This window comes from Engraulis encrasicolus, unplaced genomic scaffold (assembly GCF_034702125.1).
Source record: "Engraulis encrasicolus isolate BLACKSEA-1 unplaced genomic scaffold, IST_EnEncr_1.0 scaffold_30_np1212, whole genome shotgun sequence".
NCBI classification, from domain to species: Eukaryota; Metazoa; Chordata; class Actinopteri; order Clupeiformes; family Engraulidae; genus Engraulis; species Engraulis encrasicolus.
Window position 1 is genome coordinate 824,922 of NW_026945599.1, and position 17,500 is coordinate 842,421.

Genomic DNA, 17,500 nt, shown 5'->3' on the forward strand with positions numbered 1-17,500 from the left:
GGATTATTATAGGGTTAATGTTTGGAAACTGTCTAGGCCACTTCATGGCCTTAATGTGCTTCTGCTTGAGCTACTCCTTCGTTGCTTGGGCTGTATGTTATGGATTATTATCATATTGGGAGGCCAATCCATGACCCACCTTCAGTCTAGTGGTGGTGGGAAAGAGGTTGGCATGCAGCATGTCGTTTACATGTCTCCCTCCATCCATTTCTTGACGATGTGAAGTTGTCCTGTGTCTTGGCCAGACAAACAACCTCAAAACATAATGTTACCACTTTCATTTATGATGTTGGAGAAGGTGTTGTTCTTGGGATCATAGGCAGCATATCTCATCCTCCAAACACATCGAGTTGTGTTAATGCCAAACAGTTTGATTTTGGTGTCACCTGATTCCAGCACCTCCCAATCATATCCTAATCCAGTTTGATGTTCATTGGCAAACCTCAGGTGAGCCTGAACAGGTTCCTTCTGAAGCCGGGGTACCATACATGCACTGCAGGATTTTAATCCGTTGTGGTATCAAGTGTTTCCAATAGTTTTCTTAGTGATTGAGGTCCCAGCTGCCTTGAGATAATTTCCTAGCTCCTCCCATACAGTTTTAAGGTGCTTTATCTCCTTTTTTTCTGGTTATTAAATTCCCACAAGGTCAAATCTTGTATGGAACCAGAGACAGGCCTAACATTGATGAGTGATGATCATTTTGTATGTCCTAAAATTAGGAAGAAATGCACCAACAGTTTGCTCTTTAATATCCAGGAGCCCGTTTCAGCCTTGTTGAATTCTAAAATCTTGTCAATGACGTCCTTTGACAGCTTTTTGGTCTGTCCCATGTTGGCGAGTTTAGTTTGATTGATTGACTGATTCTATGGACTGATTCTGCAGATTCAATGTGTCTTTTGTGCAGGTTACTATTAACAGGTGTGTTCAATTCAGTGAACAAGTTGATTGGAAGTGCCATTTGATCTGCAGGATCAGAACTCTTAATGGTTGGCAGGGGATCAAATACTTATTTCCCTCAATTAAATATAAATCAATTATTATATATTCTTTAGAGTTAATTTCTGGATTTTCTTTTTGATATTCTGTCTCTCCATATTAGAAAACATTTTATCATTAACATTTAAGACTGATCACATCTTTATTAGTGGGCAAACCAACAAAATCAGCAAGGGATCAAATACTTATTCTCCTCACTGTATATATATATATTGTATTTGTCCCCCCCTCCACCTTGCCCCCCCCAGGCCAGATGGCGGGCGACCACACGCAGCTGGAGTTCCACAACGTGGAGACGGGCATCCTGACGGAGAAGCGCTTCGTGCCGCAGCCGCCCTCCAACTTCATTGGCCACCTGCAGAGCCTGCTCTTCAACGGCCTGGCCTACATCGACCTGTGCAAGAACGGAGACATCGACTACTGCGAGCTCAACGCCATGATCGGCTTCAAGAGCATCGTGGCCGACCCCATCACCTTCAAGTCAAGATCCAGCTACGTGGCCCTCACTACGCTACAGGCAAGGCACACACACACACACACACACACACACACACACACACACACACACACACACACACACACACACACACACACACACACACACACACACACACACACACACACACACACACACACACACACACACACACACACATCGTGGCCGACCCCATCACCTTCAAGTCAAGATCCAGCTACGTGGCCCTCACCACGTTACAGGCAAGTGTTGTAATTATATTTGTACGAGTATTTCTAATTTTACTTCCTAACACAGCATTATGCATTTGCTGTTACCAGAATGGCTATGACCGAGTCGTAGTGCATTATTAAAGGCCCTGTGTTATGCCATAGTAGTGTAATTCTATGGTAGTTAACTTTTCAATGGGTATGCTTACATTTAATTCATTTTAATGCTGAATAAAGCTTAATTCTGCTTTGGAAAACGTCATGTAAACACTTACAAATTCGGAATTAAATGAAAGATCAAAGCAAACGATGGAACTATTTAATTCTGAAATATTAATTCTGAATTAAAGACAGACATTTATGGGAAGTCATGGGTAAGCAGTTATGGCATCAGACGTGTATCCCAAAGGTTGCTGGTTCAATGACAAGACATGCAGGTAACACTTTATAATAATGGATGCAAAAAAGCATTATAAAGACTTAATAAATGTTTGTAAATGACTAGTAAATGTTATGTTAACATCTTATATTTATCAAACATTTACAAATTGCTTGTAAATGAATAAAATACTCTGTTATTAAGTATGTAAAATATTGCATATATTATTTGTAGATATTTTATAAAGCATAAATAAAACTTAGTTAATGATAAAAACAGTTGTTAATGTTTTGTTCATCATTAGTAAATGATTTATTAAGTCTTTACTAAGCAGTCATTACTATAAAGTGGTATGACATGAATTATGGGGCTACACATGTACACAAAATAAGGAAGGGTCGCCCGTAATTGGTCTAAAATAAGGAAGGGTCGCCCGTAATGGGTCTTACCCCTGAGGGATCTTGGATTTACACCCTTCGGTAGAGCATTTAAGTATCTGGAGACATGAAATTGGATGTTTTGGTGCTATTTTAGTGTCTCATATATGCTAGTAAACAAATTAAGATCAGGCATACTTTTTGTGTGCGTTTACTCTGTGAAAATTGCCCCGGTTTGCGTTAATGTAATGTCCTCTGTCTACAGGCCTACTATAGTTGGCACCTTTTCTTCCAGCTCAAGACCACGCACACACACACACACACACACACACACACACACACACACACACACACACACACACACACACACTGACACACACACACTAATGTCCCCTGTGCTCTCTCTGCAGGCGTACTACAGTATGCATCTCTTCTTCCAGTTCAAGACCACCTCATCTGACACACACCGACACACACACACACATACACACACACACACACACACACTAATGTCCTCTGTGCTCTTCTCTCTCCAGGCGTACTATAGTATGCACCTCTTCTTCCAGTTCAAGACCACACACACACACACACACACACACACACACACACACACACACACACACACACACACACACACACACACACACACACACACACACTAATGTAATGTCCTCTGTGCTCTCTACAGGCCTACTACAGTATGCACCTCTCCTTCCAGTTTAAGACCACACACACACGCGCACACACACACACACACACACACACACACACACACACACACCCACACACACACACACACACACACTAATGTAATGTACTGTGCTCTTCTCTCTCCAGGCGTACTATAGTATGCATCTCTTCTTCCAGTTCAAGACCACACACACACACACACACACACACACACACACACACACACACACACACACACACTAATGTCCTCTGTGCTCTTCTCTCTCCAGGCGTACTATAGTATGCATCTCTTCTTCCAGTTCAAGACCACACACACACACACACACACACACACCGACACACACACACACACACACTAATGTACTGTCCTCTGTGCTCTTCTCTCTCCAGGCGTACTATAGTATGCATCTCTTCTTCCAGTTCAAGACCACCTCATCTGACGGCCTCATACTCTTCAACTCGGGAGACGGAAACGACTTTATAGTGGTGGAGCTGGTCAAGGGGTGAGTAATGGACACGTATACACACACATGCACATACAGACACACACACATGCATGTACGCAAGCATGCGTACATACGCACGCACACGCATACACACAAGCATGCAAATGCACACGCGCGCGCGCACACACACACACACACACTCACAGCAATGGCAGCAGTAAGTTCTTTGTTGTGAGGCAGTTGAAGCAGTTGGAGTGGTAAATGAGTGTGGTGGTACGTAAGACAAACCCCCAACACACACACACACACACACACACACACACACACACACACACACACACACACACACACACACACACACACAGATTTGAAGTGTTAAGTGAGTGCGGTGGTACCACACACACACCCCCCCCCCCAACACACACACACACACACACACACACACACACACATACAAAGATATTTGAAGTGGTAAGTGAGTGCGGTGGTACGGAAGAGACAGACACAAATAAGAGGTGTCACAGCGCTGCTATCATTTATTGTCATCACACACACACACACACACACACACACACACACACACACACACACACACACACACACACACACACACACACACACACACACACACACACGAGGTGTCACATCAATGCTGCTATCATTTATTGTGATCACACCTTGAGCGGTGACATGTGTTTTGAAGTGTAGAACGCCTGAAGGACACACACACGCACACAGACGCACAGGCGTACACACACACAGGCACATGCACGCACGCAAAAGCAATGAAGAAGACAGAAGCAGTGAAATCACCGAACTGACACACAAGGCCATTTAGAGTGCACCTGTTTTGAAGTGAAGCACTCATACCCACCACACACACACACACACACACACACACACACACACACACACACACACACACACACAGTGTTGCCAATTTAGCGACTTTGTCACTAGATTTAGCGACTTTTTGACGTCCCTGGAGACACAAAAACTCATCTAGCGACTTAAGTGACTTTGTGGTGCATCTAGCGACTTTTAAAAACACTCATTTCCAATGCAAAATCACTGTTTTTCGACATAATTGTAACTCTGCGCAGCCTTCAGAAGCATTTCCCATGGTTAACAGTCTGAGGTCTACGGGGTCACCAGCAAATAAACTCGACACAGAAGAACAATCTCTCGGGGGAAATGCATTGGTCACGGTGTAGTACGGGGGCGTTGCCTGAGGACACGAGTGGATGGAAAATTAACACCCTTGCGCATGGTCATTGGTCAGTGGGTGCGATGGATACAATTTCCGTACTCCCTTGCACATGGTCAGTGGGGGCGACACCATGATGGATAATTTGTGGCCAAATTAACTGCAGCTGTTGGTCAGCAGTAATTGCTGGGGGTGATTAAGGACAGCTGACAAACATTCACGCTGTCCTATGACCTGTTCCACACTCCGACCCTCGCGGAAGTGGCATTGCATGCTTCTGATGCTTCCAATACTGACCGTAGAAGAAGAATAACTTTTCCGTACTCCCCTCGCCATCATTTCGTACTACGCTGTTATGACGTGAGTAAGCCCCCTTGTCTCAAGCCTCTTTGGTCACCAGTGACCCCATTTGACACTTCTCCAAAACACATCTGTAGCTCTGTGGGTTTGTGTCATTCAAACATATAAGAGACACCATTAAAAACATTGAAATTTCTAGTTTTCCATTATATATACTGACAATTGTCACATGGAAAGTGACAGGGGGGTGGGGGCCATCAGAGGTGTTACAGGTCCATCTAATTCATATTCAACTAACAGAGAAACTGGCTTAGCTTACAATTACTCGTTCACACGTTGTAAGGAAACAACAAAACATTTCTGAATGCTCTTTTTTACTTTGTTTACAAGGTTCAATCTTCAAAAGTCTTGGTAAGACATATTTACAGTGTTTTTTCATGCACTATTTTTACACTCAATTTAAATAAAACGTGTTTGTAGTACATTCACTTTACTGTCATATTGTTTTTTTGTTAGCCTTTTCAGAATCACTTTTGCATAGATGTGTACAGTTACTTGAAATACTTGAAAAAATTCAAGGTGTTGCAAAGTACCTCAAAGCCTCTGAGAGGCCTTACCGTCGAAACACACCGAGATATTCACGTTCGCTTAACGTGTCCGAGAGCATAACGTAACGAGCTCAAGAGGTTCGCGGGCTGCCTTTCACACTGCACAGTCAGTGTCCATGTTCTATCCGTGGGCAGCAGCCATTTATTTTCAATGGAGCCCGCTCATTGAACGCGGACGTCCGCGCAGGAAAATAGACTATTTTCAAGGAGCAACGCGGACATGTCCGGTCATGTGCCGTGCTTACACCGCGCTCCTGTGTGCAAGGCATGATCTGTTTTCATGTATTCTAACTGTCTCGGACTGATACCGGACACGTTAGGTGAACGTCTTGCACTTGCGATGTGTAAGCACTAGAGATGATACAAAACCCGGAGGATCCGGTTGGAGAGCCGGGTAAAGACCTCATCCGAACAGACCGGATGGCTGTCGTGCATTGATCCGCCAAAGGCGGGTCAGACGGCATTTCATTAATATGTCGACAAAATGGCAGTTACAGCGCGAGAAATTGTGAAACCGGAATATATCCTCTTTAGTTGACTACAACAGCCATTCTCTAATCTCCCTAGTATGCTGTTCAGTCACGAACATGAGTAAAACTGAACCAACTCCCGCCTCGTCATTCATCGAGCCTGTTTGATCCGTCCAGCCTGTTGTGGCCAATTGAGTCGCGGATCCCTTCTCCCTATGTGTGTGCTTCTGACTCTGTTGAGCTCTACATTTCTAAATGTTAACAGTGCTCTGTCAACGCTTTACCATCTCACTCTGTAGGCTACTCTTAGAGTCACGTCTTTAGACTATAATTTCCCTATCACTCACTGCGTTACAGCGGGCTACAGTCTTTAAAGCCACTGCTGTCACTCCCCTCGTCCGAGTCACTCAGCAGCGGCGCCCTCGGCGACTCGGTGAGACGAATCCTGACTGAGTTGTTGGTAGCAGCGAATCCCCTACGGATCGGATCAAAGCTTAAGTTTCGTTTTTGCTACGAGTGTGCGAGTCGCAAGGCACCTCGTCAGCGGAAGCGAGTGGTCATCTGCTGCTCGCCTCCTGACTATCCCTACTCAACTAGACTTCTGCTCCCAAATATTTGACTTTTAGTCTTCTTAATCTTAAATACAAACACACACACATTATTTATTGCAAAATCAGGAACATGCCGTTTCACTGCTGCCAAAGGCTGTTCGAGTTGTGGTTGCATGTTTAGTGAGGAGAGGTGGGTCGGATCGCAGCATGAGTTTAGGAACTGTGACATTCATAAAGTGAGTTTTGTTGATCAAACTGTCTTACTCTTTGATTTATCAACATGAATTGATAAATGGAACAACAAAGGCATAGCTATTTAACGGCAGAAACGTTTTAAAAAATACATTATTATTATTTATTTTTATTTAGACCTATTTTAAATAAGTGATCCGTGTGATCCGTCTAATCCGGATACTCTCCTTGGAATGATCCAATCAATCCGGACGCCTCAAAGATTCGAGTTAAGCACCTCTAGTAAGCACCGTTAGGGGTCTTACACACCAGGGCAGTAAAGCGTCGCGGAACGGCCGCGTTTTTTACCCGCGTCTGTGAAAATACATTGAAACATATCTGTCCTTACACACCAACCGGCGGTAGTCGAGTGTCAGCTGCATTTGGAAAATAGAACTCGAGCGTATTTTTCACGCCAGCGGTGTTTCATTCAAATGAATGGCAAAGTAGCATGCTAGCTTTGGCTGTGGGAAGGGTTTTGAACAGGACTTGCCGCGCACGCCGATGCTGTCAGTGTGAAAGGCAGAGAAAAACACGCCGGCCGAAACTAGCAGTAAGACTGCGTTCGTCCCGCAATCGTTCCGTTCCGTTCCGCCTTGGTATGTTTTGGCCCTTATACTCCAGAGGGATAAGCAGGGCCGCAGATTAGTTCTGATCTCCAAATAGTAGCTAGCAAGGTAGCACTGCCCATTTGTACTATGAATGTAGGTACGTATGTGGGGATGTTTTCTAGGGATCAGTGGGGTGTGTGTGACATACGTAACGTCTTCACATCATCTAGCAACTTCTAGCGATTTTTCAACGAGCCAATAGCGACTTTGGCTGATTTTTTATTTGTTTTTGGCAACACTGCAAACACACATGCACATTTTCTCTTCCTCGTTTCAAGCAAATATTTCTAGAAAATTAAGTTTATTGAGATATATATGTATTTTTTTTTTCAATGCGCTCCTATCTGCCAATCATCTCAAAGTGGTAGGCGTCTTCCCACCCATTGCACCCACAAAATCCTGCATGAAATGTGAACGTAAATGATTTTCAGGGTCGGGATAACCACACACCTATGCAAGAGCACAGCATCAAAACAAAAGGCTTCCAACTACACTAACTCTCCAATTAGGGTTGCCAACTGTCTGGGAAAAAAGGGACACCTCCTTGGCGTGGGGGGTATGGGGTTCCTCCCGATAAAATGTTGTATTTCTTAGATGCAATCAGTGTTTCCAAATAGATTAAGCTACTTTTTGACGTCCCTAGCGACTTTTTAAATCGCACATTTTCAGTAACAAAATCAGCAATTTCAACATAATTGTGACTGTGCCGCCGTCAGAAACGTTTCCCACGGTTAAGCAGATTAGCTCTGATCTACAAAAAGTAGCCAACACCGCCCTTCTCTACTGTTGACGAAGGCATCTGCTCACATTTTCTGTAGATCAGCCCGCCGTGCGTGACGCTGTGACGTCATACATAACGTCATGACTTCATCTAGCGACTTTTCAGCCAGCCAATAGCAACTTTGGCAGAATTTCTTTTGGCAACACTGGATGCAATTCCATTTTAACCAAATTGTGTCCCATTTCAGCTCAGTACGGAACCAAATTGTGTCCCGTTTCAGCTCAGTACGGAACCTTGCTTTTGTTTCAGCTCAGTACGGAACCTTGCTCCTGTTTCAGCTCAGTACGGAACCTTGCATTTGTTTTTAAATATGGGAACGTTCCGTATTTCAAGGGACAGCTGGCAACCCTAACTCCAATGACAGTTACAATTTTCACGAAACATTATTTTGGGTCTGAGTCCAGTGCCGTTTGTGTTTTCAAAGCAATGCATTTAAATTTAATCACTCTTTTGCGTGCTCATGCGTGAGCATTTAATGGTCGACGGTGGGCAATAATGGGGATCTATGTTAGCCTGGCTAGATGCTTACCGTATACATTAGCTCTACGCTAGCACACACAGGGGACGAAGTTGACGAAGCTCCGAAATTTAGCTGCAATGGCATAATGTGTGTCTCTGTGTGTGTGTGCTTGTGTGTGTGTGGCGCTGGGCTTAGTATCCTCAGCGATTTAGCTGCAGTGGCATAATGTGTGTGTGCGTCTGTGTCTCTGTCTGTGCGTCTGTGTCTCTGTCTGTGTGTGTGTATGTGTGTGTGCGTCTGTGTGTGCGTGCGTGCGTGTGTGTGTGTGGTGCTGGGCTTAGCATCCTCAGTGATTTAGCTACAGTGTGTGTAGCACAGGGTCATCGATGGCATAAGGTGTGCATGTGTGTGAGATTGTGTGCGTGCGTGTGTGTGTGTGTGGCGCTGGGCTAAGTATCCTCCTAATTGCCCTCATCGGTCAGCAGCAGCAGCAGCAGTAGCAGTAGGGCCTAGTGCCTATAGTGGCCAGGGAGAGGCAACGAGCTGTACTTTAGCCATATGCCCCCCTACTGCACACACACACACACACACGCGCACGCACGCATACACACACACACACGAGCACGCACGCGCATTCACAAATGCCGTCTGGGTACGGGCCACAAGGCACCTGGATCATCACTAATAGTGGCATTATAGTACTGTAGCAAGTTTCAGGCATGGCAGTGTGTGTGCGTGCGTGCGTGCGTCTGTGCGAGCGGTGTGTGTGTGTGTGTGTGTGTGCTTAATGGGTTCTTTCTGAAATACCTCATAGTGGCATTATAGTACTTTAGCAAGTTTCATGCATGGTAGTGTGTGTGTGTGCGTTCGTGCGTGTGTGCGAGCGGTGTGTGTGTGTGAGAAATGTGGTGCTTAATGTGTTCTTTTTGAAATACCTCAAGGATAGAGCTGAAAACATAAAAGAAAAGGATGAATGTTATAGTGTCTGTGTGTGTGTGAGATAGAGACACAGAGAGAGAGAGAGAAAGAGATGGAGAGAGAGAGAGGGGGTGTGGAAGAGATGGAGAGAGAGAGAGAGGGTGGGGGGGTGGATTTGTAATATGGAGACAATTAAATTAGTCTCTAAGGTAACGCTCTCCACTTAACCTGTTTTCACTTCAGGGTTTTGTGCAGCTGCACTGATTACCTGCAATGAAAATAACCATTTTTGAACAAAGGAGACGTCTTTATTATTTCCTCAGCACCCAAGGCTAAGCTCCTGCTCAGGTGTGGGTCAAACGCTAAGTGGTATAAAGTCATCTAATGCCGCTGCACTGATGAATAGTTCCCTGTGTAATCATGGGTAGACTTCACTCACACACACACACACATGCACGCACGCACGCACGCACGCACACACTCACACACACACACACACACACTCACACAGTGCAATGGGTAGACTTCACTCTCTCACACACACACACACACACACACACACACACACACACACACACACACACACACACACACACACACACACACACAGACACACACACACACACACACACACACAGTGTAATGGGTAGACTTCACTCACACATACACACACACACACACACACACACACACCCTGTATAATAGGTAGACTTCACTCAGGGGCTAATGGAGTTTCATGCCATTCTCCATTAACATTTATATCTCTCCCCGGCTGGGACAAGCAGTAGCTGTTGTGAATGTAGCTGACAATCTAGATGCTTAAACTCTACTTCCACTAGATTCCAGCCAAGCCCCCCCCCCCCCCCCCATACACTAGATTCCAGCCAAGCCCCCCCCTCCCCATATTCCACTAGATTCCAGTCAAGCACCACCCCCTCCCCATATTCCACTAGATTCCAGCCAAGCACCCCCCCCCCATATTTCACTAGATTCCAGCCAAGCACCCCCCCCCCATATACCACTAGATTCCAGCCAAGCCCCCCCCCCCCCATATTCCACTAGGTTCCAGCCAACCCCAACCCCCCCCCCCCCCCATATTCCACTAGATTCCAGCCAAGCACCCCCCCCCCATATACCACTAGATTCCAGCCAAGGCCCCCCCCCCCATATTCCACTAAATTCCAGCCATGCCAAGCCCCCCCCCCCATATACCACTAGATTCCAGCCAAGGTCCCCATATACTGGTAGATTCCAGTCCTTACATGGGGCGTGCCACACTATTTTTCATGTGCACCACCTTTCACAACCATAGTGTGAATCATTGCCCCACTGGGATATATGAAAATAACAAACTGGACATTGGTTAGCTATTTTTTGTTTTATTTTGGTGTACATTATTATAGTTATTTAATCATTTATTTTGTTTTGACAAGGGTAACAGGTAATTTTAATTTAATTGTCTTCTGAGATACCTGCACTATGTGTCTGAAGACAGTAGCGATGCAATGAAATTTTAATATACACATCTTGTGTGCGCTTTGTTCTCAGGGACATGCACTATGTATCTGACCCGGGTAAAGGCATAATATAATGTAATTATCTCATGTTCTGTTCTCAGGTACTTGCACTATGTGTCTGATTTGGGTCATGTGTGTGTTTTTCTCAGGTACCTGCACTATGTAGTATCTGATTTGGGTAACAGTGTAATTGTAATGTGTTTTGTTCTCAGGTACCTCCACTATGTATCTGACCTGCGTAAAAGCATAATGTAATATAATGTAATGTAATGTAATGTAATGTAATGTAATGTAATGTAATGTAATAATCTTGTGTGTGTTTTCAGGTACCTCCACTACGTATCTGACTTGGGTCTTGTGTGTGTTTTCCTCAGGTACCTGCACTACGTATCCGACCTGGGTAACGGTGCCCACCTCATCAAGGGCAACTCCAATAAGCCGCTGAATGATAACCACTGGCACAACGTCATGATCTCCAGAGACACCAACAACCTGCACACCGTCAAGATCGACACCAAGATCACCACACAGACCACCTCAGGGGCCAAGAACCTGGACCTCAAAGGTAGGAAATATAATAATAACACATTTTTATGATGGATGTAGAAAATATCATAAAATAGACACCAAGATCACCACACAGACCACCTCAGGAGCCAAGAACCTGGAACTCAAAGGTAAACAATAATAATGGGTATACTTATGAAATATAATAAACTGGACACCAAGAACTGGACACCAAGACAGTATGTAATACACCAAGGTTATCATACAGACCTGAAAGATAATACAGTAAATACAGTATATTGATTAATTCAAAATAGACACCAAGATCACCACTCAGACCACGACAGGCACCAAGAACCTCAAAGGTGATAAAGTATATGTGCATTAGCAACAAATTGGTGTTATCAATATATGTACACACCAATCACCACCAGGGTTAATAACATCCATCTCAAAGGTGCACATGTAATACAGTATAAAACTGTATGTAGCCAGGAGCTCAAAGGCACACATACAGTCTATCCAAAATGACGTACAGATATTACACTGTTGATATAGTTCATTAATACCACAAAAAAACATTTTCAAATGGCAAAGGAGGAAACAAGAAGAAGAATGTGGATTTCACTGTATTTTGTTTTATCAACATTTATTTGGGAGTAAACAGAGAGCAGTTTGGTCACTGACTGAACAATCGTTGCAATCAATTTGACAAACAAACCAATTAATAAATAAACGAAGAAACGAAAAACAAACAGAGAAACATGTCTCCATTAGAGATGTACCGGATCCAGATTTTTATTTTCATGTGGAACATTATTACATTATTACATTATTACATGTGAAGAGGACACTGGCCACCATCAACCCACGCAAAGCAGCTGGCCCAGACAACATACCTGGCCGAGTGTTGAAGGATTGTGCAGAAGAGCTGAAGGATGTCTTCACAGACATCTTTAACATCTCTCTGGAGCAAGCAGTCATCCCATCACTTTTCAAAGCTGCTACCATCATACCCGTGCCGAAGAAATCATCACCATCATGCTTCAATGACTACCGTCCTGTAGCACTGACGCCCATAATCATGAAGTGCTTCGAACGGCTAGTCCTGTCACACATCAAAGCCACCCTACCCCCCACCCTGGACCCCTACCAGTTCGCATACCGAGCCAAGCGATCCACGGAGGATGCAATCTGCTCTGCCCTCCATCCAGCCCTAACCCACTTGGACAATAAAGACTCATATGTGAGAATGCTGTTCATTGACTTCAGCTCAGCATTCAATACCATAATACCACAACAACTCATCAGAAAACTGGACAAACGAGGTTTCAGCACCTCCCTCTGCAACTGGCTGCTGGACTTCCTGATGCAGAGACCACAAGCAGTACGGGTAGGGAATAACACCTCAAGCACCCTGACCCTGAGCACGGGGGCTCCGCAAGGTTGTGTTCTCAGCCCCCTGCTGTTCACGCTGCTGACACATGACTGCACAACGACCCACAGCACTAACCATCTAGTGAAGTTTGCGGATGATACAACACTGGTGGGCCTCATCACTAAGGGCGATGAGACCCACTACAGAGAAGAAGTAGACCTGCTGGCCAGATGGTGCAAAGACAACAACCTCCTGCTGAATGTCAACAAGACCAAGGAGATTGTTGTCAACTTTCAGAGGGTCCAAAAACAACTGCCACCACTGACCATCGACGGTGATGCTGTGGAGAGAGTGAGCAGCACCAAGTTCCTTGGAGTGCACATCAGCGACGACCTCTCTTGGACCACCAACACTACATCACTGGCGAAGAAGGCCCATCAGCGTCTCTACTTCTTGCGCAAACTAAAGAAGGCAAGTGCTACACCCTCCATCATGACAACATTCTACAGAGGAACCATAGAGAGCGTCGTGTCCAGCTGCATCACAGTGTGGGGAGGAAGCTGCACGGAGAAAAACAGGAAGACACTCCAGCGTGTTGTGAACACAGCGAAGAAGATCATTGGAGTACCACTCCCCTCCCTGCAGGACATTTACACCGCACGCCTCACCCGAAAAGCACTGATGATCATCAAAGACACAAGCCACCCTGCACACAAACTGTTCAGCCTCCTGCCCTCTGGAAAGAGGTACAGGCGCCTCCGTTCCCGTACCACCAGGCTTACAAGCAGCACGATGCATCAAGCAATCAAGATACTGAACACTCAACCCACTCTCCCTTCACTGTCAGCCTCTAGCCAGCCAGGCCACTGACAACGCTCCCCCCCCTCATCCCCACCACCATATCTGCGACTGAACACTCCACCTGCACTACTACATCTGTGACTGAACTTTCAACCTGCACTAACTCAAAACATACACATGCACACACACACACACACACACACACACACACACACACACAACACACACACACACACACACACACACACACACACACACACACACACACACACACACACACACACACACACACACACAAGCACACTGCACTTTCTGCACTAAACCCAAACATACACACACTGACACACAACTCATACTCACACACATACACACACACACACACACACACACACATACACAGGTACACACACACAGACGCACACCGCACTTTCTACCTGCACTAAACACACACACACACACACACACACACACACACACACACACACACACACACACACACACACACACGCACACAAAACACATACAAACACACACACACACATACTGCTGCTGGTGTATTTAAATAAAAACCTTTTTTTTTTTTTTTTTAATTATTTATTTCTTCAAATGCTACTATTACTATGTCAGAACGCTATAAAGGACTTTTAGGAAAAAGAACAACAAAATACCTCCTCTTAATGTATGTTCTCTACAAGTCTTCTGTTGTCCAGTCTTGCACTTTAAATGTCTGTATGAGCAATGTCTACGTCCATACTGTCTATGTCCATGTATGAGTACTGTCTATGTCTATACTGTCTATGTCCTTACCTAGATTAGTCTATGTCTGCATGGGAGAGCAAGAAACGCAATTTCAAATTCTTTGTATGACCAGTGCATGTAAAGAAATTGACAATAAACTTGACTTGACTTGACTTGACTTGATTACATCATTACATTATTACACTATTAATAGAGATGCACCGGATCTTGATTTTTAGGATCCTGACGGATACCGGATCCACTGCTTAAGATCCTGCCGGATCCGGAACCGGATACCGGATCCTACGAAAGGGTTGAAACACATAGCCTTCTCGCACACGTGGGCCCTTTTTTATTACGTTGCCTCAAACAATTTTTTTGACTCATTGGCTTACTGCCACACTGCCTGCAACAGTGGCTTCCAAAGGGCTTTCACTTCAATTGGGGTTGTGAAAGACTGACTGAAAAGCCTAGGCTACGTAAAAACTAGAGATGCAACAGATCCTGATTTTGGGTAACTGCCGGATACCGGATCCATTGCTTAAGATCCTGCCGGACCTGGATCCTGTGAAAAACCCTATTATCCTGCCGGATCCGGAACCGAATCTTGGATCTGGAACCAGTCTCCATACCTTGGCATGTGTCTGGCAGTCAGTGGAGAGAGTGGCAATACTTCCTGAAGATCCCATGGCAGATTAGACCCTGACTCACTTCCACAATCAACAGCATTCTTCCCAAGACAAACGAATTGTCTGCCATCATGTTTTGGATGCTGTTGCCGGTGTGGGGGAAGTTGCATGTAGTGTCTGTGTCGGCCCACTAGAGGGTGCTGGTATACCGCATGTGGACAGTCTTTGGTCTGGAAAGAAGCACTGTACTTCCTAACTGAGAAAAAAGGCTTTCAAAGTGTGGATTGGATACTACAAATTGACTGCAAAGTAGACATACAGGCATAAGGCTTTTCACATTTGGACCAAAAAGCTTCATCACAGGAAAAGAATGTGCCATAAAGACCATTTGCGGTCTAATCTCAATATTGACAAAATATGTAGTTAGCCTACTACCCTTTGTCTTTGTAGGGAAGTGTACTGCACACTGTTAAGGCATTTGCCTCTATGTTTCAACCTAAGCTGGTCTGTTGCTCTCTATCTCCCTCGTTCTCATTTTTTACATCTACTCTCCTCTCATCTCCTCATTTTAACACTCCCTCTCTTCTTCACCTTCTTCTCCCTCCTCTCTCCTCTATCCCTACATGTCCTCTCCTCTCCTCTATCCCTACATCTCCTCTCCTCTCCTCGACTATATTGCCACCTTTCTCTCCTCTCCTCTCCTCTCCTCTCCTCTCCTCTCCTCTCCTCTCCTCTCCTCTCCTCTCCTCTCCTCTCCTCTCCTCTCCTGTCCTGTCCTGTCCTGTCCTCTCTTCTCTTCTCCTCTCCTCTCCTCTCCTCTCCTGTCCTCTCCTGTCCTGTCCTGTCCTGTCCTGTCCTGTCCTGTCCTGTCCTGTCCTCTCCTCTCCTCTCCTCTCCTCTCCTCTCCTCTCCTCTCCCCTCCTCACCTCTCCTCTCCTCTCCTCTCCCCTCCTCTCCTCTCCTCTCCTCTCCTGTGTCCTCCAGGTGACCTCTACATCGGTGGCGTTGCCAAGGAGATGTATAAGGAGCTTCCTAAGCTGGTGCATGCCAAGGAGGGCTTCCAGGGTTGTTTGGCCTCCGTGGACCTCAACGGCCGGCTGCCCGACCTGCTCTCCGACGCCCTGGCATGCGTTGGCACCATCGAGAGGGGCTGCGAAGGTGAGGGGCATAGCATGGTGTGTGTGTGTGTGTGTGTGTGTGTGTGTGTGTGTGTGTGTGTGTGTGTGTGTGTGTGTGTGTGTGTGTGTGTGTGTGTTATATGGTGTGTGTGTGTGCGTGTGTGTGTGTGTGTTATATGGTGTGTGTGTGTGTGTGTGTGTGTGTGTGTCTGTGTCTGTGTGTGTGTGTGTGTGTGTGTGTGTGTGTGTTATATGGTGTGTGTGTGTGCGTGCCTGTGTTATGGGGTGTGTGTGTGTGTTATTGGGTGTGTGTGTATGTGTGTCTTTGTGTGTGTGTGTGTGTGTGTGTGTGTGTGTGTGTGTGTGTGTGTGTGTGTGTGTGTGTGTGTGTGTGTGTGTGTGTGTGTGTGATGTGTGGTAGAGAGTGTGACATTCTTGCAGGTGCCCTGGTATGAGCGGACACCATTGACAGTTTTAGTTGGCATGGAATGGGAGGATATGCAAACTTCCAGTAAATGATCGACAGATATTGAAATCTGTTGATAGTTATGTCATCACGAGGCCAAAAGTAGGCAAGGGAGCAAGGGAGGACAGGAATCCCCATAATTGAAAGAACTTTGTGTGTGTACTAATGACCTTTTTATGGCCATCAGCAGCGAATGGATACAAGAGGAGCAGACCGCAGCTCCTTAAGACAGATGCAACCAAAATAATGATGATCAAGTTGCATTCGGTCACTTTAGACTAGAGATGCACCGGATCCTGATTTTTAGGATCCTGCCGGATACTGGATCGGCAGCTTAAGATCCTGCCGGATCCGGAACCGGAACCGGATACGGATACCGGATCCTACGAAAGGGTTGAAACAAATAGCCTACTCGCACACGTGGGCCCTTTTTATTACGTTGGCACAAACTATTTTTTAGACTCATTGGCTTACTACCACAGTGCCTGCAACGGCCACTTCCAAAGGACTTTCACTCCATGCAGCGATTGGGGTTGTGAAAGACTGACTGAAAAGCCGAGGCTACATAAAAAACCTTATTATCCTGCCGGAGCCGGAACCGGATCTTGGATCCGTTGCATCTCTACTTTAGACAATG

At 45.5% G+C, this 17,500-nt stretch overlaps 1 protein-coding gene across 1 annotated transcript in view; it reads left to right on the plus strand.

The window, feature by feature from the left end:
• The window catches only part of LOC134443321 (neurexin-1a-like), a 438,835-nt gene that overhangs the window by 116,474 nt on the left and 304,861 nt on the right, over nucleotides 1-17,500 (plus strand). Inside the window, exons 8-11 of the mRNA XM_063193171.1 lie at nucleotides 1,245-1,513; nucleotides 3,517-3,629; nucleotides 11,601-11,791; nucleotides 16,264-16,437. Of these exons, the coding sequence (XP_063049241.1) occupies nucleotides 1,245-1,513; nucleotides 3,517-3,629; nucleotides 11,601-11,791; nucleotides 16,264-16,437 (747 nt within the window). The remainder of the gene's footprint in view (nucleotides 1-1,244; nucleotides 1,514-3,516; nucleotides 3,630-11,600; nucleotides 11,792-16,263; nucleotides 16,438-17,500) is intronic.